Here is a 23,561-nt window from a genome sequence, read left to right as displayed (position 1 = left end):
GCTGTATGACAAAAGCTTTAAATATTATCAAAGGTACTCAATACTGCACTTACGCTTGTAGACAGAGAACATCTGGCTGAATTTCACATGGTTACATGCTTATCTCTCTAGCTATGCGAGCAGATTTAGACATGTACAAGGATGCACTATAAATTTATTATAACTCCATTAATCTTATAGTATTACACTGCACAGAAACACAAGCCAGCTGCGATGAGTTAGTAGATTACAACACGTCTACATGCATTATGTAATAAATATGTGCGGTTTGGAAATAAAACTCTCCAAACACAGAAAAACAGCCAATTATCAGGAACAAGAAAACTCCAAAGAAAAATGTCTTAAAAAATGATTTGCTAAAATGTACAACCATGAAAAATGAAGCTTTATGCTAAGCTGAGTGCATGGCAGGTGCAGTTGTTCTAAGTGTCATTTTAATATTACCTAGATCTATTTTATTTAAATGAACTTTCCAAATAAAATAAATCAAATCGAAACAATGCAAAAACATGTTGATTTTTTGGAGTCATTTTAAGTTGTATTATAGGTCACACTGTCTAAGCCCTTGTACACACGGTCGGAGAATCTGTCGGAATGAGTCTTATCGGACCGTGTCGTCAGATAATCCGACTGTGTGTGGTATGCATCGGACTGATTCCGTCCGAATCTTCGTTCGACCCAATTTTCCAACATGTTGGAAATATTTTCCGACCAACTGGGCTGGACGGACCTAATCCGATCATGTGTAGAGCCTTTTCATCGGACCAAGTGCCACGCATGCTCAGATCAAATTCCTACATCAAAGCTATTGGCTACTAGCCTGAATGTAGTCCCATCGTAACGAAATTACGTCATCACGTTCTGAAAGATCGGATTTTTCGCCAACTTGGCCCGACCGTGTGTATGCAACAGTTTCGGACACAATCCGTCGGACTAAATCCGACAGGCAAAATCCGACGGATTTGGTTGCCAAAATCTCCGACCGTGTGTACGTGGGCTAATACTCTAAGCCAATAGAGTATTTCAGTCTCTATAAAATTACAGTGAATTCTAGACACTCAGAGACTGGATGTGGTCATTAATGAGATAAAGGATATGCCACGTGAGGAGTGTTTGAGGAATACAACAGTGGCCAGGACACAAACAGACCATGAATGTCTATATTTAACCCTTTCATGACTAAGCCTATTTTTGGAATTTGGTGTTTACAAGTTAAAATCTATATTTTTTGCTAGAAAATTACTTGGAACCCCCAAACATTATATATATTTTTTTAGCAGAGACTCTAGAGAATAAAACGGCGATTGTTGCAATATTTTATGTCACACGGTATTTGCGCAGTGGTGTTTTAAACGCAACTTTTTGGCAAAAGGGACACTTTCATGAATATAAAAAACAAAACAGTAAAATTAGCCCAATTTTTTTGCGTAATGTGAAAGATAATGTTACGCCGAGTAAATAGATACCAAACATGTCACACTTTATAATTGCGCGCACTTGTAGATTGACGACAAAGTACGGTACCTAAAAATCTCAATAGGCGACGCTTAAAATTTTTTTTACGGTTACCAGGTTAGCGTTACAGAGGAGGTCTAGTGCTAGAATTATTGCTCTCGCTCTGACGATCACGGCGATACCTCACATGTGTGATTTGAACACCGTTTACATACGCGGGCGCGACTTCCGTATGCGTTTTCTTTGCTTCGCGGGGACGGCGGGAACTTTAAAAAATGTTTTATTTTTTTTTATTTATTTTATTTATTTTAAAATAACTAAATTGTTTAAAAAATAAAAAAATTGATCACTTTTATTGCTGTCACAAGGAATGTAAACATCCCTTGTGACAGTAATAGGTGGTGACAGGTCCTCTTTATGGAGGGATCGGGGGTCTAAAAGACCCCCCACCCCTCCTTTACACTTCAATGTATTCAGATCGCCGAAAACGGCGATTCTGAATACCGGATATTTTTTTTAAACCGGCACCATTGGCAGCCGAGTAAACGGGAAGTGACGTCATGACGTCGCTTCCGTGTTTACGATGAGGAGACTGGAACGAAGCCGATTACGGCTTCGTTCCAGTTCCTCCGCAGCAGCCGGAGGCATTGGACACAGAATCGGTGCTCCCGATCGAACGGGAGCACCGGTAGCAGCGGCGAGAGGCGGCGGGAGGGGGGGACGTCCCCTCCCGCTCCTCCGGCATAACAGCCGAGCGGCTTTTAGCCGCATCGGTTGTTATACCTGGATAGCCAATCGCCTGCTGCAAAAAACGGTACCGGGATGATGTATGCAGGTGCGGGCATCATCCCGGTATAACCCCCGGAAGCCGAGTACGCATATCTGCGTACGCTCGGCGGGAAAGGGTTAAAGCCCATTGGCATTGTCTGAGTCTAGATAAGACCCTCAAGACTGTTTTACCTTTGGCTCCCAAGTTCATATACAGAAAATCCCCTAATGTGCGAGAAAGAGTAGTAAAGAGAATTGTAGACCCTCACTCCAGACCATCCAGTTTCTCAGACAAAGATGGCTGCTATGCGTACCGGAAATGCAAGGCATGCAGGGAGGTGACTACCCCTATGAAAGGAATGGTTACATTTACCTCAACAGTGAATCACAGGGAATTTGAAATAAAGGAATTCATAACGTGTAATGTCACGCACGTGGTGTATGTACTGACATGCCCATGTGGGTTGATGTATGTGGGCCGCACAAAAAGACCGTTCAAGGTCTGTATTGCGGAACATATACAAAACATAAAACTTGGATGTAAAGATCAAAATGTTTCACTGCACGTTAAACTGTATCACAATCACGACCCTTCGGGATTAAAGTTTTGGGGAGTAGATCACGTAAAACCAGTGTGGAGAGGGTCCAATCAGGTGAGGGAACTCTCCAAACGTGAAACCTATTGGATTTTTTGAATTGATATACTTTCCCCTAAAGGGTTAAACGTAGAGTTAGACATTAATTGCTTTATCAGTGATTTCTGAGGTTATACAGTAACTGAATATTTCTTGTGCCTTTTATTCAATTTTTATTAATTATTTATTCTATATGTTTCTGTATATTTTATTATATAATTGTATTATGTGATCTTTGATACTGTAGCCCATACTGATATCACTATGGGCATAGTATCGCTATATTATTCATAGTAGTGATGGTTATATTTAATCAGTAATTTTAGGTTTTAATAATGAATTTTTCAAATTTAAAGCAGTAGTAAACCTGCTGAATTTTTTTTTTTCAGACCTGTAAGGGAAAAGGCATAATGAGCTAGTATGCACCGCATAGTAGCTCATTATGAAATACTTACCTTAGAACGAGGCCCCGACATCTCACCCGATACACGCCGAGGGAGCTGACATGTTCCCTCGGCTTGTCTTCTGGATATCGCGGTTCCGGCGCTGTGAGTGGCCAGAGCAGCGATATTGTCACTCACGCGCATGCGCGTGGGAGATTTCTTTCCGGCAGGGTCTTCCAGCTGAGAATCCTCTGTGTGCATGCGCCGCTGCAGTCAGCGGCTCATTGCGAGGGGAATACAGAAACCATACAGGTTCAGGAGATATTTTTTTTTACCTACAGGTAAGCCTTATTATAGGCTTACCTGTAGGTAAAAGTAAAAAAAAGACTATACAACCGCTTTAAACAAAATTTTAATGTATTTTATTGTACGGACTACTTATGATATGGGTATGCCTTATTAGTTATGTAGAATGTTGTCCTTTTATTTTATTGATCATGAAGATGTTGTTCTTTTTGATATAACGTTTCAGATATCAGGTGATGTTTTAAGAATGTATGTACAAGTCATCTATGCTCCGTTGCTGTTATAACAGAATGTTGCTTGCCATAGTGCAGGTAATCAGTGCGCCTATGTAGGATTGACATTTTCATGCTGTTCTGTTGGTATATAAATCCGGGACGTTATGTTGTAAGGCCATGCCCTCGGAGGAAGTCGCAACAACGACCAAATGTGACGAGTGCGTTCCGCGACCAGAAAGAGACAAACCAGAAAGCATGGATGCTGCTTCCCATACAACATGAGCCACTCCTTCCCTGTGTTGTGGGGAATGCCCGGCCATTTGCCTAGAGAGTTTTAAATGGTTTGACTGATAAATTTGTATGGAAAAACTTTTATTCAATAAACTAAAGAGAGAAAACGGAATTACACTATTGGAGCCTTTTTTTCTGCTCTGAGAACCTGTGGAGATCTTAGGATATGCTGTGACACCTTCCTTGTTGCTGAGGCGAGATGTGGTTTACTAATCCATGCCTGATATATCCATCTCTCTGGTGAGTGTGAACCCCGAAGGGGAGTGTGATGCACAGACTTCAGTGTGGGGTGTTTAATGTTGTAACATAGCATAGTGATCTGAGGTTTCTGGGACTTTTTCACATCATCTGTCAACTACCTATTCCTTGTGTGTACCATATACACATGAAAGCTGATCATAAACTTTATGATAGTAGCGCTGCTATAATAATCATAGGCACCTGAGTTGGATTTGTGCAATTTTTATTATTATTATCTCTAATAGTATTTTAATCACTGGCTTTAAAAGCTGAACGCCAGTCAGTTAAAAACATAAATTTTTGGTTGCTTCTTTTCCTACCAGATTCATAAGCCTCTATTGCTTGTTTAGTCTAGGGTGCATGGAATAGACATAGTTGCTTAACTTTTACCTTATTCCCTTAAGCTTACAGGAGTTTAGGCTGATCTTTATACCATAGACATGTGATAAACTGCAGGGTTTGCCTGAATTCTGGGTGTTCAGGTAGGAGGAGATTTCCACTACAGCCTGTGTCCTCATGCTATTATGGAAGGTGGCTCATCCATGAATACAGATATGCCATCCCACCCACTGTGTTCCCTTTTAGTTACTTGGCATGGAGGAGAATGGAGGGACTAAGCAGTAATTTAGGATCTGTATACATGGCCAAATGTGTGATGTGATACCATGTGACCTGAAAAGCTCCGCTCAACAAGGAACTGTTCTCTCCAGCAATAGAGACCAAACTAATAATGTGCAGCTTTACTACCCTGACTGTGTCTTATCTGGCCTTGCCAAGAGATACCCTGCAGGAGGGGGAGGATCTGTTCATAGCGGATCCAATCGCCTTTTTACACAATGCAAATGATTAACCCCTTAAGTTCCACAGTGAGTATAACAAGCAAGCTTTTTGGCATATATGGACAGATTTGACTGTTGTGGGGTTAGTAACATGTTAAGCTCTTTGTCTTCACTCTGACATTACTGATTTAAATTTTTGTTTCAGGAAAGTGTCCTAAAGTATTGAAAGTAGTGAAAATAACCAGATAGATAGCATATCCAGATGGAGGTCCACTATGGCAACCTCATGTTTCCCTCAGTTTCAATTCTTTGAGGCACTGGTCTTGAGCAAGCTGGCAGGTTGGAACACTGAAATTTAAATTCTGGCTTTGCATTCTGGTGCCAGGAGTGTACCACAGAAAGTATTGTAGTCATTGGATTAGCTTTAAATCCATTAAATCCAGGCAACTAGCATATATAGCAGAGGTCAGTCAATCATAGCTTCTATATTACCTCGAATAAGATTGCTTAAAAGTGTATCTATGGCCCAAAATCTTTTCAGTTTTGGATAGTGTAGGAAAGGGTTAGAAACCTGTCAGTTTATTTATTTTTTGTTGTATGTGTCATATGATTTACCAACCATCACTTCTCGAGATAAAATAGCAAGTGAGAGGAAATCTCCTCTTAGACAATTATTTCTGCAGCGTGTTTGCCCATTGGAAGATGTAACCTCTCCTTTTGTTCTGGTGACAACTATAACATTTTGGATTCCCCATTATTACTTTCTGTCTCAGTTACAACAGTCATCAGAAGAAACAGAGAGATGAATCTTCTTAAAGGAGATACAGATAGTAAGGGTATCTAACTCTTTCCTACTCCAATCAATGCTATGTAGCACTACCCCCGCAAAAGCTGCTGGTATTTTGCCCAGGTCTTTCCCACTTTCCTGCTCCGCAGCCAGGCACAAGTTATTTCCGAAAGCCAGGTGCACACATACTTCCGCTCATTACTCTGATAACCAGTCTATGATTTTTTTTGTTGTTTTATTGGAGCACTTGGATAAGTAGGGATATAGCAGGATGCTCCAAATGTAACTATTCACACCAAGGAATTTATTTCCTAGTAAAACTTGACTAGTACTTGAAGTCCTTGCAAAGGCACATGCAGACTTCTTCACAGCAGCACAGAGCAATGTCCCTTAATAAAACAGTGGACAGTTCTGGACAAGCTCTAAGAAAACTAGCCAGTCTTCTTCATTGTGTGGGCCCTCAGTTCACTTAGAGTACAAGAGGGTATAACAGTCTGAGGATCCTTAGAAAGTCTGTACTCACAAGGCTCCTGCAGCTCCACCGGCAGCCTTCTCTCTCCGTGATACCAGATCAGATGCACTGTATACTCTTCGGTCTGCCAGCTAGGTAGACTTCCTGCTCTCAGATCTCCCATCTGAAGCTGAACGTCAGCAATTTGAGGTCATCAGGTTGCCCACCTGAGGCCATATGGCCACAAGCCTCTCCCCCCAGCCTGGTGTAATCCTCTCCCGGGAGTGACCCACAGCCCATGTGCTCCTCAAACATAAATACAGGCACCCAGCATGCCTAGGGCACCTTCCCTTCCAATTTCCCAGGGCTGTATCCATATTTATGCTGCTTATCTGCCTAGTCTCCACCTATAGCCCAGAATCTTCCTACGTTGCTAGGCAAAGGAACACCCAGACCGCATAAGCCGCACCCGAGCACATTCAGCAGCCAACACTAACCAATCACAGCTCTCTGTTAACCAGACAGCACATAAATTTACCTAGCTCTCTCCCTGTTAAGCAGAGAAACCCAAAAGTATAATACACTCATCCTAGCACCCACCTCGGAGGGTGCTACAGCTAAAAAAGAGTTTGGCTACACACATAAGTAAGAGCTAACATGCATCGATGTTAAGAGCATACGCAGTTATGATGCCTGTGTGAAAAAGGAACGGCAGGACCCTCTTTTAGTCAATGTCCTACTGTGCAGAGGATTACAGTAAGTCAATGTATACAGCTTCAGGTACCTATTGTAGCTGTATTTAAACACAACTTTATCAGGAATCAGGACTATTTTCAGAGGAATAAATATCTTTTCCTTTGAATTGTCTCACCTTTGAACCTGGAGGGCCAGAAAGACCACGAGGACCATTTTGCCCCAGACATTTACAAATTACTTTGCAGCATTTTCTTTCAGCAACTGTGTCCTGTCAAAATACACATATAAGTTAGATAATTTTGAAAGCAAATATACAAATACATAATAAAAAAGAACAGGTAATGTCTTTATTTCAATATAAAACTTACAATTTCTTTTAGCATTATACTCGGCAAATCATAAATTCCAACACTTAGTGGATATTCGTAGGAGAACCCTCTTCCAAACTCAAGTTCCTGTATTTCTTTAAAATTATGCACACCTTCCAGTCCAACCAACAATAAACCATCCAAACCTGGAAAACAAGAAGTTAGATATTTTTTTTCACATATACTTTTGTCTAATTTGCTTGGCAAGTCTATAAACAAAGAATCTGATGTGATTAGCATTCCATCTGCGGTCCAGTGTTTCCAATATTTCTCTGAGATGCTCCTTGTACTCAGAATGTACCTCACAGAAGGTATTGATATAGTGACACAGCATGTCCCAGACAAATATTTGCATTGTCAGCATGTCTTTGGCAGAACACTTAATGTTTTAATGAGTTTCTAGCACCACTATTTGCCTTTATTTATTTATTTATTTATTTGGTAAATCATTTTTTATAGAGTGCTTAATGTGCTCAGAACGTCTCTGGAAAAGTACAGAGTATACTTTCATGACCTTAACAGGTTGTTCAAGGGATTCAATATGAACCTGGCAGAGTGCCACATTTCATCTGACATGTCTTTGTCAGGGGTCTTCAAAGTGCTCCAGGCATACAGGTCAGAGTTCAACATTTCTTTAGCACAGTGCAGGGCACTGTGTGCCCAGTATATCCATTGCACATTGCTCAGTGTTTATGTTAGTTCACTTTTTTGTTAGTCTATCAAGAATAAGTGACATAATCATACTCTTAGGCCAAACCTTTTGCAATACAGCAAATCATGATTAGCTTCCTTGTGCCAAAGCTGTATGACCCTACACCCAGCATTAGACTTTTTTTTTTACATTTTTATTCAAGTTTAAACATTACATCAATGTTCAGAAATAACAATACAAGCTGACATAAATCCAGACTTGGTAGAATAAAGTACAAACTTAGGGGGGTAGTGATGGCTTTATCTAAAATCGCTATACATTAGCGCTGGATATATGGTTATACATCTTACATGGTCTCATAGATAGTAAATAGCATTAGACTTTAATGTGGGGTTTTGAATGACCTGGACAGAAATGGGCAGTTTATAGGTATAATGAATCCATGGCACTGAAAGGTCATATGTAAATTAATAAATATACCCAAATTAAACTAAATATCTACCAAAATAGCCTTCTGTTTAATCAGTATATCTTAGTGAATATTTCCACAAACCTTGCCTACGAAGGGATTCTGAAGTCTTCTTTAGTGCTGCTAAAGAATCATCAAGTCCATCTGTAAAAATGATTATGACCTAGAAAACAAATACGTACTTTGCTCAAGGAGAATTTTAAAATAAATCAGAAGAGTAAATTTGTGGTAATGCACAATACAAAATATGTAGATGCTGAAATCAATGCACTGCTCTTAATATCAACTGGTAGATCTGGCATGAAGTTGTGTCTGATTTTGGTATGGAGTAGAGTCTGACTTTTAAGCCTGACATGGAGGGTGAGCCCTTTGAAAAAAAACTTTCAAAAAGTCATAATTTGCATGGAAACTTTTAGGAGGAACCCCATCAAGAGTACTTGCTATACAAAACAAGTGTTACATGGATTATTTTGTACAGTAGAGGTTTACATTAAGTCAGTGTTTGTTACTCCTATATTTATTTATGCATTAGGGACAGGATTTGCAATTTCTTTAGAATTTGCAATTTTATGCTGCAGATACTATACAAATATACCTGGCAAAATGTATTTCTCTTTGCTATGTGATATACTTAGATTTTATACAGCAGTTACACCTATCTAGAGACAAAAGCAAATAATGACAGAGCCAAGTCAGACTTGGTGTCATGAGTTGGTGTAGACAGTAAAAATTACTAAATGAACAGATGTACTCTATAAACATGGCTATAGCTGTAGAGTAGCAATCCTTTATTGTATACATGCAGGATAGCTGTCCTACCAGTAGTGTACACAAATTTGGTCATCTGCTCAGAGAGACTTGCCTACTTTTTTGATACTAGAAGCCTTATTATAGGCAAGCATGGGGAGGAGACATGTCTGTAGAATCTACTTTTGGTCAGTAACATTGCACCAAATATAAGCAAAGAAGTTGATCTGTAAAGTCTATTCAAGTATATGCAAGCTTTGCTGGAAAAGTAAATGCGTAGGCTTCTTCATTTCCAAGTTTACATTTTTATAAGTATGATTCAAATTCCAGAATATTAATGTGCATACCATATTCAAGGTGCAATTGGAATCCCCAATTTCAAAACAGATTTGTTTAGCTTGCAAAGTATTTTAACAGTTTAACTGAAGGGATTTCATTAAGTATAGCTGTGTCTAAGGCCAGTATGGACATTTAGGTGACAAATTTATTGTGACAAGGAGGATCGTACCAATGACCAAAAATCATCAAATACAGATACAGGAAACTTTTTAGGAATGTATTTGTAAACATGAAACGCATTAAACACAACAGCATAATGAAATGTAACATAAAAGCAAAGACAATTTGTAAACAAATGGGTTACTAAAAGAGTATGCCATTTTATTGTGCTTTTTTGACAGTGAGTGTCAATATGATGCCACATCATAGATTATATTTATGGAAGTGTTCTAAATTAACTATTAACTCTGTCTTTAAAACTGCACATTATCTGATAACAGAGCTGATCACTGCCTCTACTTGTGTAATTAACCTCTATGTACAGGTGTTTTTTTTTTGTTTTTTGTTTTTTTAGATTCTATAGTCTCCCCTCCATGAATACACTCTATCTTATATAGTATAATGGCATAACTAGTGGTATAACTAGCAGTGAACAAGAATATAATAGATGTGAAAACACCATCTCTTGTTATGCTATTAACTCTTAGCAAAGTACTGAGAATGGATTTATACTCTTATTTCCTGCTTTATTTATAGTCTCCAAATTACATGATTTTTAAATGACTTGTGAATGGCTTTCATTTATTTCTTGATCTGTTATTAGTCCAATTTTTTTTTTTTTTTTTTTTACTTATCCATTAGATCCATTCGATGTTCATGTTTATTGAATTTTATTGCCTTTTATGTTATTCTGATTTGTGACAAAAATCAGCTGAAAGATGCATCAGTTTAAATAAGCACCTGGATGGTATATATGTTTTGTTCAAGTATTTGTATTTTTACCTTACTTTTCTGCTGTCTAATCCACATACATATAAGTGCCTCATATGAAATAAGATCTACATTTTTAAAAACTCCTGCCAAACCAATATCCATTGCTATTCGGTGATTCCATCATTGGCTGTTACTAAGGAATAAGTGAATACCCAATTTCAGAAAAATGGGCCTAGCTCTAGAGATATTGTTCTCTGCTGTGTGTAAGCCTGTCTCAGTCAACTTCTGATGCCTCTTACCTTGTGAATTACCAGAAAGCCAGAGTGCTAATACAATCCCAGTCAGTGATCACTAGTGAAGTGTTGACTGAAGAAATGCTTAGGGGTTGATTTAATAAAACCGCAGAGTGCCAAATCCGGTGCAGCTCTGCTTAGAAACCAATCAATATCCAGGTTTTGTTGTCAAAGCTTAATTGAACAAGTAGAGGTTAGAAGTTAGAGGCTGATTGACCACCATGCACAGCTACTCCAGATTTTGCACTCTCCTGTTTTAGTAAATCAACCCCTTTGTGTTGACTGAAGCAAGTTAATAATATAGTTCTCCCAACATGCATTTTTCAAACCTAGAAACAATCACCTTAAAGAAAGCTTATTAACGGCAGTAGTTATATTTTTATGCTAATTGCACTATTCCAGTATATCATTACATCTCAATGTTTCACTTTAAACAATGTACAAACAGTCCTTAGAAAACAGTACTCACTTTTGTTTTCTGTGTAGTCAAAGTCTGCATTTTTTTCCAAAGTGATTCCAAGAACTGGACATTTAAAAAGCTGTCAACTGTTGACTGAACTTCAATGTACTTCCTAAGAATGTCTTCATTATATTTGTCAAAATCAGAATCAAATTGAAATGTAGAGTCCTGTCTGGGAACAGCATATCTAAATTGCACGTTTACTGGTGACCCAGAGGTACAGCTCAGGTTGCTCAGGGTAGACACATGCTGTAACACTTCAGGGAGGAAGCGGTTAAGTTTTTGTTGCAGAACAGATGTGGTGGATGGTCTAATTCTTCTTGAGTAGTCAACAGACACTGTGATGTCTATGCTGCAACCTGTAACACACAAATGTTGAAGTTAGTATCATTAAGAAAACAACTAGGGTAATTACATTTAGTGAGGATCATATATGAAATACTGAGAAAAAATAGAATTTAGCCAAAGAATGGGCTTCTGTAGGAAAATTATGCAGAATAAAAAAAATGGAAATGGGGAACAAAGGATTGATTCAGAAAAGTGTCTTGGACCAAGCCGTATGTGAAAGAACACATCCCTAGAATTCTTTTAGACTTGCATGCTCCTCTCTGCTGGCCACTGGGGGATGGTATTTTGCTGTAAAATCTGCTTATCAGTTTTATGATTATATTCTTTTAGACAAGCTTCTGCAACTGATTGCACAGCTAATGTCTGCAACATCCAGCAGCCAGCAGGAAGCAAGATGCATATCTAAAGGAACGTCAGGGATGTGTTGTTTCATATCGCATTTGGGATCAAAGCAGAACACAGCTTCAAACCAGGGGAAAATGGAGCATACACAGTGAGAGTGGCAATGCTGAAGATGGATGATCAGCTTGTAGGTGGTGCCACTCTATACCATGTACTTGAAAAGCACATGCAACAGTGTATCCCACCTAACAAACAGAGCATCAGTCATGTGGCTGTTTCTTCTGCCAATCTCACACTCTGACCACATGTTTGGATGTAGACCATAGGCCATCATCCTGTTCACAGTTCTTTAACCCCTTTGCAACCAAAGTAAACATATGCATAGGCCTAAGTCTTACACATGATTCAGTTTAGAGCTCGCAAAATAAATATGAACACTTGGGGCCCATGTAACAATGGGGTTTGAGTTACCTGTCCTGATGTGTTACCTGGGGGTGGCATCTCTCTCCGACAGGAGGGTGACTCTATTCCTCCAACCACCACTTACTCTGTGGCTAACTGTGGTTCTTTAACTTTAAGCTTTCCTCTTACAGTTCCAGAAAGTGTGCTGTGGTGTACTCAATGTTAGGGCATGCTGCTCATAATCTCAATATGCCATAGGCTTCCAATGGTCCCTTCTCTGACATCCCCCAGGTGCAGGAGTGCCACCATCCTGCAATGAGGATGGTGGCACTCCTGAGAGACTGCTTTTATGCCTTTTTTAGGCAATGTCAAACAATGTTCCATCTGCCTACAAGCTGCCTCTCTGAATAAGAAAGTATAGGGAAATGACAGCACACAGTAAAAGCAACTGATTTTTGATAGGTAATTGTTGTAGGAACAGCTCTATTTTCTTTACATTGATTTGTATAGATTAGCATCTAAAGTAAATCTTAGCATACTAGGTAGGAACACCGATTGGTCTCCTCCCCTAGTCAATCCCACCCCCCACAGTTAGAGCACATATAGGGAACACAGTTCACCCCTTGATTGCCCCCTAGTGTCAACCCCTCCTCTGATCACTGTATAAATGTCACTGGTCCCAAAAAAGTGTCAAAAGTGTCCGCCGCAATGCCGCAGTCAAGATAAAAATCACTGATCACTCCCATTACTAGTAAAAAAAATAATAATAATAATGCCATAAATCTATCCCCTAATTTTGTAGATGCTATAACTTTAGCGCAAACCAATCAATATACGCTTATTGCGTTTTTATTCTAAATTGTCACTATTTTTTGTTTATAGCGCAAAAAATAAAAACCGCAGAGGTGATCAAATACAACCAAAAAAAAGCTCTATTTGTTGGAAAAAAAGGATATCAATTTTGTTTGGGTACAATTGTTAGTTAAAGCAACGCAGTGCCACATCGCAAACAAATGGCCTGGTCAGGAAGGGGGTAAATTCTTACAGGGCTGAAATAGTTAAAAACATTGCATGTACTAAAAACAAAAAAAACAATGATCCTGCCTGAAATGCAGACAGGCTCTATTTTCCTTTAATGGGCTGATAACACCACGTTTTGTACAATGAAATCCCAAGCAGCATTGCCAGCCCTGCTGAACTATCAACACATTCTCCTCTCTTAACCTAATTTCCATTGATTACATTCCCAGCATTCACTGCTCCCTTCTACCAGCTGCTTGCTGATTTTCCCTATCTTGCAAGTGCAGCAGTGGCAGTTTTGCCAGCTTACAACAGGAAGTTAGCATCCTAGTAAATTTCTGGCAGGATCAACAAATATTTTTAGTACTGGCAAGTATTTAAGAGGCTTTTTGTAAAATTTGTATTGCCACTATATGAATACGGCACGAAATGTGATACTCTCCAATGGTGAACGATATTGCCCGAAACATTTTGCCAACTGTTAGACAATGGGCATCGCGTATCTTCTGTGGTGTGATTGTTTTTGTTTTTATGTAGGAAAAACTATCCAGCCATTTTTTTTGCGTCGTGCCTACCAACATATTTTGTCAATGAAGACATGCAATCCTACTCTTCCATTGGGAAGACATGTCACAGATGTGCACTATGTAATTACTCCTAAGATATCCTTCCTGATATTGGATAGGATGCATTCAGGGGTTCCGGGGTGGGGACACCAATAGACTACTCCTGCAGTCAGAACAGAGGTGGATATTTTGCTTAAATGCGACTAAACCACCTGGCCTGAATGGAGCAATTTCATACAGGCCCTTTTTGGCGGGTTTCTCATCTGGAGGGTCTGAGTGGGAACCCCTTGAATGAGAGGACCTTTTTGAATAGGTTTGTTGAACATTGCCTTATACAATCTATGAAATAAATTGTAATATATAATCATCACTTGGTCTCTCTCTAAAATATAAAGGAAATCCTCTGTCAATTAAGAGCTTATGTGTACCCAGTGTTTTTTTCTGATTATTTCAAATTTTTCTTTATAATTATGACTTTTATTTTTTATTTATTTTTTATATCTATCGGGTGTTTAATTTTCATCACACTATGTAAGATGTATCTTCAGAATCTGTAATACAATGTATCACTGCAATGTATGTAAAATCCTCTTTTTGATATAATTGTTTTCCCACCAGATAATTGGGTGATTGGTTTCGCTCGTCTGCTGATGAATCAGGGGACTTCACAGGTGGGTAGGTGTGTGCCTGTTAGGCGTACTCGGCCTCCCTCCCTTCCGGCAGTCTGTATGTATGGTTACCATGCCAATGGACACGCCGGGTCTGTGTTGCGAGATGGTGACGCGGGGCGACATCACCTATGTGCCATGCAGCTCCGGCTTTCACGGAGCTGCGTTGGCGTAGGCACGCCATAGCGGTGTCCTAATTGGAAGTCGCCTCTGTATGCAATCTATCGGGTGGCGTGTGGGGGGTGGCGCCCCGCACCACTGCACTCGGGGGCCATCCAGCCAATTTCAGCATGTCTCCTGCCATACCTCCCTCACATAACAGCTAACCTATAACAGGGCTGTTTTACTGCATGACACTTGTATTTAAACAGGTGCTTTGCAATCACTTCCTCCTGCCTGCAGCAAGCCACAGAATAGTGTGAGACACTGAACCCAGCTTGTTAAGTACATTAGCTGATAAAACTGTTTAACCGAATTATGATCTTTATATAAGCTCAGCATTGATGTGGAAAGCTAATACTTTGCTCTTTTGTGTTTGATTTCTTCAGATTTCTGAAGCCTAACATAGCTGAAGGAAGTTATATTATAACCTTCATTCTACCATCAGACCACTCAAGCATGGTCTCTTTCTGTCTCTCTATACCTGTGGATACATACACTGTGAGTCAGCATTGAGGGTATGTCTTGATTTAACTTACCAAGTTTTATTGGACATATGTATATAATTTTTTTTTCTTTTACATGTACCCACGAGGCTTACTAGATTTTGTTACCTGGCAACCTTTTTATATATTTCTTCTAGTGACTTGGAAGAGATGGAGAACCATTTCCTTTATTTTTGGTCCTGGTTTACCCCTTTTACGGAGTGGGATGTGCATTGTTGGGGGTGCTCTTTGTGGAACTGCTGTGACAGCTGTGGCCCACTGCCCATCTGGGGGACCTAGGGTCTATCTTGGGGGCTTTCTTCTGCCTTTTGGTATTTTTACCCCCTTACTCCCACCTCTCTTTGTCCCTGTTGTCTCCTGGTCCCTGTGGAGCTGTGGCAGATCGATCTCCCACTGGATGCTACAGATGTCTTGGAGATTCTATCTATAATATACATGGTCAGTACCTATATATGTACCGTTTTGTGCAATATGGTTATTATGTATTTGATCAATTTGGCCACGTTCACTGTTAATATTTTGATCTCCTATTGCACTGTACATAGTTACAGATATTGTTCTCTTTTTTCTTTTTGCTCTATTGTTCTATTGTAGACACACACTTTGAAGTGATTAAACCCACTACCCCTGAAGAAGAGTTTTACTTCCAAAACATCTTGAAACGTTGGGTTATTTCTACTGTGTATTATTATTTTCTGATAGAATTGGTTTAATATCTTGTGTATATTTCCAACATCCTCAATGTGCATCCATTTTAGATGTTTTTGGTATAAGTCATAGTAATTTTATAGCTTTCAACAATAAATAAATATATTTTTTAAGAAATTCGTTCTTTACTCTCGTACTAATATTGAGTACCAGCAACCAAATGTAAAGTCCCATAGAGGACACACACTCTTTTTGAGTGATTGTTTTTTCTTTTGTAAGTATTTAAGTGAATTTTAAACAGTATAGGCACTTAATATTTATATGTTAATATTTTACTTAGCTATACTTGCAAAGGGGACCAACCTAAAGTGATCTAGCAGGGCTTTAATTATTAGTTCCTAATACATAATTTTTTTTGCCATTGTTCAATTTTGTATATGCTACACAGGTTCTCAAAAAATAAACTTTACGGATACTGAAAGGCAATGCAAGAACTCTGAAATAGATGTTAATTCGATTTACAAAAGGCAATGTCACAGCACAGTTTTGGCACCACCTAGTGTATTTTTATATTCTGCATGTGAAAACATACACAATCTTTTTAAATCACAATTGCCTTACTAAAGGAGAAGAGAATATTCACCTAGTAAAGTAAATAGTGCACTTACCTCTAGCACATGTATTTAGCACATTCTAAACAAAAGCATATGGTATTACACATCCAAAAATAACACAGTAAGCATGCTTATTCCACCAACAGCTCAAATGCATATAAAAGGTGAATAAGATAAGCTAAGCAAAAATAAAAGAAAATTTAGGATTTCTAAACTTTTTGAAACCTAGTTGAAAAAACAGCTGTAGAGTTATAGCTGACCCCATTGGTAATGCATTTAATATTTACAATATGTATATAGCATGGACATATGTCAGATTTAAATTTGTTTAAAAACAGCACACACCTTAGTTTCTGCCTGTAATGCTGGTCATACTGGGGGGGGGGGGGTATTTAAACTTTGCAACAATGTTTGTGAGTGTACCAAATGGCAATATTAGCCATTGCAGACTGCCTAAATGAAACAGTCTATAATTTGTATATATTTTGTTTTTGTATGCTTTTGGTCTATTTATTATCTCCACAACTAAAAAGTGAACATTTTATTTTCTCTTAATTATTATCATGAATTTTGCATATGAATATATCATGTTTACAACATAAAGCAAGTAGAGCTCCAGGTGCCCTTTCAAATGTTTACATATCTATTCTTAGCTGCTTTGTTGAAGAAGACCATTGTTTTAAGAGCTAAATAGCTAAAACTCAGATTAGGATAAAACATGAGTCAGAGAAACCCATATCTTTTCTCTACATTTTTATGCCTATTTTGTTCTGTTCTGTTCAAATGGGTCTATGGATCTTCAGTGAGTGGCAAATCTTCTACAGTGCTCTCTCATTTAAGTGACCCTGTTGCTACATTTAAAAAAATCTATCAATCACAACCGGCCAATTAAAGAGCATGTTTAATATATACCTTCCTAGCATTTGGTGAGTCAACTTTGCTCTATTGATGAGCTATGGGTGCAACTGGAATCCAACACTTCTTGCATGTCAGATACTTGGCCCCTTCTGAACACTGTTGTCCATCCTGACATTTCCACCACCATATGGAAAAAAAAAATACTAAGGCCGCGTACACACGCGCGGACTGTTCGCCCAACTTTGTCCGTCAAACAGTTTCGGCAAACAGTCCGCTCAAAATTAGCATGGACGGACATGGCCACACACGACGAACGAACAGTTTGCTGAAACCGTGCGCGATGACGTGAACGGCACGTACGACGGGACGAAAAATACGACGTCCTATACACTGCATTATAACTTTCGGCGTGTAAATCCTTTCTGAGCATGCGCGGAACTTAGTTTGACGAACAAGCCTACACACGAGCGGACTGTTCGCTGAAACAAGGTTTCAGCGGACAGTTTTTCGGAAATTCCGTAAAACCTTGTTCGTCAAACTGTCCGCTGAAACTGTCCGCTGAAAGCCCACACACGAGCGGACTGTCCGCCCAAACACTGTTCAGCGGACAAAGTTGGACGAACAGTCCGCCCGTGTGTACGCGGCCTAAGCATATTATTTTACAGACTGATTTTTTTCTTTTATTGTAGGGACAGACTCATGTTTACAAATAACCATAATGCTCTGGAAATCCTCACTTTCCTTTTAATCCAAAAACAAAAACTCAAATGCAACAAATGCAAACTCACACAGGAGGAGCTGAGAACTCATTTTATTGCCGGTACTTCTACATCTCACAGGCAAAATAGGAAGAGGAAGCATCCTAATACCTTCTGTAAATTATATAGCACATAATCCTTACCTATGGAAGGGTCTTCTTTTGGTTCGCATACTTGAGACACAATTTGCCTCTTGATTGAGTCAAGGACATTATAGTTTTCAACCATAAAAACATTTTGTGGATCCCCAGCAATCTGGATAAGCTCAAAGCTGTTTTTGAGACCAATTCCAATAGAGAAGATTGTAATTCCATTGCTCCTCAGTTCAGCAGCCTCTTGATCTACTGTATCATGTGACTCACCATCAGTCATTACTATTAAATACTGATAAACATTTTGGTTTTTGCGACTTCCATTGGTAGGATCAAAAAACTGTTTGACAAACTTCAGGCCTTTTCCTGTGTAGGTATTTTGATTCAGCTGAGCAATCTGGTCAATATTATCTTTCATTTTTGAACTTGAGTAGTGCTCATTCAAGAAAAATTCTTTCTGGGGGTACTCGCTGTACTGGGCCACACCAATTCGTACTCTGTCCTCTGCAATAGTGAAGCTGTCTACTACGTCTTTCATGAAAGCCTTTGATATTTCAAAGTCATTTTGGCTAATACTTGCAGAACCATCAATCAAAAACACAAGATCAAGCTGTTGATGATCACAAGCTGAAAAGACAAAAGAAAAACTTGACTTTTTATATAATAAATCTAAACACAAAACGTGCATTTCCTTGTTTACCACATGGGTACTAATAGATAAGGATGTACTGCGAAGTTTTAAGAATCGAGTTTATATTTGTGTAGATAACCAATGTTTCTCTCCTTAAAGCCTAATTCCAGACATTTTAAACCACCTCCAGAACGGGCCCTTTCTGGCACTTTTTGTTCACATGTATCAATCAGTATTTTTTGCTAGAAAATTGTTAGAACCCCCAAACATTAAAGGTTTTTTTTTAAATAACAGGCCTTAGAGATCAAATTGGTAGGTTTTGAAATTATTTATGTTATACGGTATTAGTGTGCTTTTTCAAATGGCATTTTTGGGGAAATAATGCCTATTTTTAAAAATTTCTATCCAAAAAACACAATACATGACTCAATTGTTTTATATAATATAAAAGATGATGTTATGCTGAGTAAATAGATACCAAACATCATGCTTTAAAATTGCGCATGGCCTTGCAATGGGGACAAACGATCTAAATTGTACTATACATAGGCAACACTTTAAAAGCGTTTGCAAGTTATCACTTTAGATTTACAGAGTAGGTCTGGTGCTAGAATTACTGCCCATGAGCTGAGATTCACGGTGATACCTCATGTGTGGGATTACCACTGTTTGCGTGCATGACCAACACGCACATTGGCCTTTTTGTATGCAAGCACATGAGGACAGGGGGTACTTTAATTTTTTTTTTTATTATTCGTTTTTTTACACTGTTGCTTTATTTTTCTTTTAGTTTTTTTATCACTTTTATTGCTGTCACAAGGAATGTAAACATCCTTGTGACAGCAATAGGCATGTGACAGGTACTCTTTATGGAGAGATCTGAGAGATCTATAAGACCCCAAATTCCTCCTCTGCACTTAAAAGCATTCAAAACACCAAGATCTGTGCTTTTGAATGCTTTACATTTTTAAAAACTGGCACCGATGGTTTCCAAGCAAACCAGAAATGATGTCATGTCACATGATCCCAGCTTTGCTTGGCTGTCCAACCAGCTGGTGGACTACCTGGCTGGTCCCTCAGGTCTCTTGGTGGGGCAGGAGAACCCGAGATAGCAGCGGTAGGTGGTGGGAGGGGAGGGGGATGCCCCCTCCCGCTGCCTGTAATAGCAATCGAGCAGCTAGTAAGCCACTCAGACTGCTATTACAAGAGAACTGACTGCAGGTATCATCCTAGTACAACCCCTGAAATCCAGTAACATACGGGTATGTTGCTGGATGGAAAGTGGTTAAAGTTTTAGGTAGAATGGGTAAGATTTAAAATTCCTGTGAGGTTTTTTTTTTTTATCTTTGAATCCCTTTATATCACGTTCTTGGATTCAATATTAGAAATGGAGGTGGCAGATGTCACTACACCAGGAAGGCACAGACAGCAATAAAAGCATTGTCAGAAGATTTAACCCTTCCTGACTGTAATCAGGGTTAAATTATGTGTTTGTCCTTGTTGGAAAGATTTCCCATTACATCCTGTCCTGCATAATGTGGTGAATCTCCGAAAATAGGGACAAAGAAAGCTATAATATCTATAGAGAGATCAACCCTTTCCTGTTCTATACTGTACAACAATGAAATATGTTTTGGCTGGAATTGGGCTTTAAACAGTTCCGGGTCGCCCACTGCATATATACTGTGCACGAGATCCAGGGGGCACACGTGGAGCAGACCGCTCCACCTGTAATTGAACACAGCAGGAGCCAATTGGCGGGTCCGGCAGCCATGATTGCCACTGGGACCCACCGATTATTCAGAAGGAAGAAAGAACAGCGGTCTGCCTATGTAAACAAGCCAGACCACTGTTCTGTCAGAGTGTAAAAGAGAGATCTTGTGTTTTAGCTAAGCTGAAAAATGTATCTCTCTTTTCCTTAAGTGCATCCATCCCCCATACAGTTAGAAATCACTCCCTAGGAGCACACTTAACCCCTTTATTGCCTCTGATGTTAACTCCCTGCCAGTGTCATTTATACAGTGACAGTGCATTTTTTAGCATTGATCACTGTATTGCTACAAAAAGCATCACTTAGTTTCATATTTTACAAAACATATTACAGCGCACACATTCAAGAATGATATTAGTTTCAGATTTGTCTGCCACAATGTCGCAGTCCCACCAAAAATCGCTGATCACGGCCATTACTAGTAAAAACAATTTTAAAAAAGTCCATCATTCTCATAGTTTGTAGATGCTATAACTTTTGCCCAAACCAATCAATATTCGCTTATTGGTATTTTTTTTTACCAAAAATAGGTAGCAGAATACATATTGGCCTAAATTGATAAAGACATTAGATTTTTTTTATTGTATTGGGAATGTTTTTTTAGCAGAAAGTAAAAAATATAGTTTTTTTTTCAAAATTGTCAGTCTTGTTTGTTTAGAGCAAAAAAAAAAACTGCAGAGGTGATCAAATACCACCAAAAGAAAGCTCTATTTGTGGGGAAAAAAAGAACATCAATTTTATTTGGGTACAGTGTAGCACGACCACGCAATTGTTAGTTAAAGCAACACTGTGCTGTGTAACAAAAAATGGCCTGGTCATTAAGGGGGTTGAAGTGGTTAATGATGACCTTGAAAATTCAAAAATTAATTAGGCAGATTTTACTACTGAGTACTGCCACTGATGCAGGTTTTAAACCATATATCCACCATATGGCTGCAGTTTACAATCATTTTAGGAAAAGCAGTACTTAGAGCCCCACTACAACACCCCACTACAACACAGCAGCCTATGAGAGTTCAAGTAAGTGATACTCTTCCATGTGTAAAAATCTTATGGCAAATCCCAGTCTTATATAAACTTCACTACAACAGGTACTATATAGTTTGGGCATTTGAAAACATATAAGGAAAAAACATAGTTTTTGTATAATAGCTGCTTAGGTGAGAATACAAACCCAAAAAATTGACATAACCTTCACATCTTTCTGATAAATCAAAAACTAAGCATCATTACTTATGATTAGCATTCTTTAGTAATGCCTTCTTTTGTGGAACAAGTGTGAACCAGGCCTTAGTTCACACTTTTGCCATTTCATATGTGACTTGAGTGGCACAGAATTGCATGGCAATGGAAATCACATTATTTTTAATGGTGCCTGTTCACATAAATTCAACGCGATTTTGGAAAAGGGTCCTGTGCTACTTTGGTACGATTCCAGCTCAATTCTGGTCCCATAGAATATGCAAAGCACATCCAAGTAGCTTCTAAGCTTCATCACACAATTGCACTGAAGGTTGGATCAAAATCAGATGCAGTGTGAACCTAGACTAAACCATATGAAAAAATACCAGATTCACACAAAAGGATATTTTTGTTTAAACTTACGCCTGTTTAAAGGAAACCTGTCATGAGCAACATGAAAGCCCCAAAGGCTTCACCTACTAAAAAGAACTAGACTGCCAAATTGTTGAGACAAATCACTAAGGATGTTCTAAAGAAGTACTGTAGCTGTTTGTTTCGCCAGGTCCTTTGTAGACTCAATCTAAATGGGAGGGATTGGTTTATTATAATCAGCTAATACACTGGCTAACCCACGCCCGGGTTCGAATGCTATATTATTTCCACAAAGGTGGAGTTACCATTTAAGGTGTGACATCAAATCAGAGACTTGCAAGTTTTTGTATTGCTAAGTTGTGTACTTTTGTACAGCCACCGTCCAAAGTTTTTTAACAGAAAAATAAATAAAGCTACATATGAGAAAAAAATATACAATGTAATAACATTCTTTCATGTAGATTATGCAATTTACTTACCTGGTTTAGACTGATCACAAACAATATGTGTTATATTTTCATGCAAAGCTTCCAGGCTAGTGTAATTATCTACTAAGAACCATCTATCTGGCTGTCCAGCAATTTTCTCAAGCTCTGCTCGTTTGGCTCCACCAACTCCAACAGCAAAGATTATAAAACCATCATTTCTTAAAGATTGAGGTACTGTATCTAATTTTGGTCTGTCTGCAAGAGTTGTTTCCCCATCGGTAATGAGAATTATCATCCGTGCAACTCCAGGACGACCACCATGAATTGGATTAAACCTTTCTTGGGTGTACATTAAAGCTGTTGCAGTATATGTATATCCCTTTGCTCGTTTCAAAGAATATATAGCCTTGCGGACCTCAGATTTGGAGGAATAAGCATTCAAAGCAAATTGTTCTTCAGATGTTGTTCCATAGGTCACAACACCAAACTGGACATGTTCTTTCCCAACCATGGAGTCATTTACTACAGCTTCCATAAACCTTTGCATAATTTTGAATTGCGAAACGGTGATGCTTGAGGAGGCGTCCACTAAAAATATGATGTCTGCAACCTCTGTCCTTTTACATGCTGCAAAACACAACATAATATATTCATTAGTCATTCATTATCATTATAACTGAGATTTCCATGATATGGCCATTTCTAAAGTCTTTAGATACTAGCTGCTAATATTAACTTGACCTATTTAAAGAAAGGGGAAAAAAAAACAAATGCCCTGTGGCCTCCAGGAAAGATGGCCCACTAATAAGTAATGGAGATTGAGTGAAGTTATTTTAATATAACCAATAACTGATCAACAGAATTTCCTCAGAAAACAATTAAATTTAAAGTGAAAATGCAAGAACTGGCTATGGAAATCAAATGCTTTTTTACACGGTTTCAGAATTTGGAAAGCATCCATATATTTATTACATAAAAATAATAAAACA

At 38.7% G+C, this 23,561-nt stretch overlaps 1 protein-coding gene across 1 annotated transcript in view; it reads right to left on the bottom strand.

Moving 5' to 3' along the window:
• LOC143996450 (collagen alpha-4(VI) chain-like) overlaps positions 1–23,561 on the bottom strand; it is a 281,198-nt gene that overhangs the window by 129,871 nt on the left and 127,766 nt on the right. Inside the window, exons 10-15 of the mRNA XM_077491500.1 lie at positions 22,624–23,199; positions 18,240–18,815; positions 11,217–11,566; positions 8,580–8,658; positions 7,375–7,520; positions 7,182–7,274 (exon numbers count right to left, since the gene is read on the bottom strand). Coding sequence (XP_077347626.1) covers positions 7,182–7,274; positions 7,375–7,520; positions 8,580–8,658; positions 11,217–11,566; positions 18,240–18,815; positions 22,624–23,199 — 1,820 coding nt within the window. The remainder of the gene's footprint in view (positions 1–7,181; positions 7,275–7,374; positions 7,521–8,579; positions 8,659–11,216; positions 11,567–18,239; positions 18,816–22,623; positions 23,200–23,561) is intronic.

This window comes from Lithobates pipiens, unplaced genomic scaffold, assembly GCF_037356315.1.
Source record: "Lithobates pipiens isolate NorthernLeopardFrog02 unplaced genomic scaffold, aLitPip1_a1.2 Scaffold_19, whole genome shotgun sequence".
Classification (NCBI taxonomy): domain Eukaryota; kingdom Metazoa; phylum Chordata; class Amphibia; order Anura; family Ranidae; genus Lithobates; species Lithobates pipiens.
This window is presented reverse-complemented; position numbering and strand designations above follow the sequence as displayed.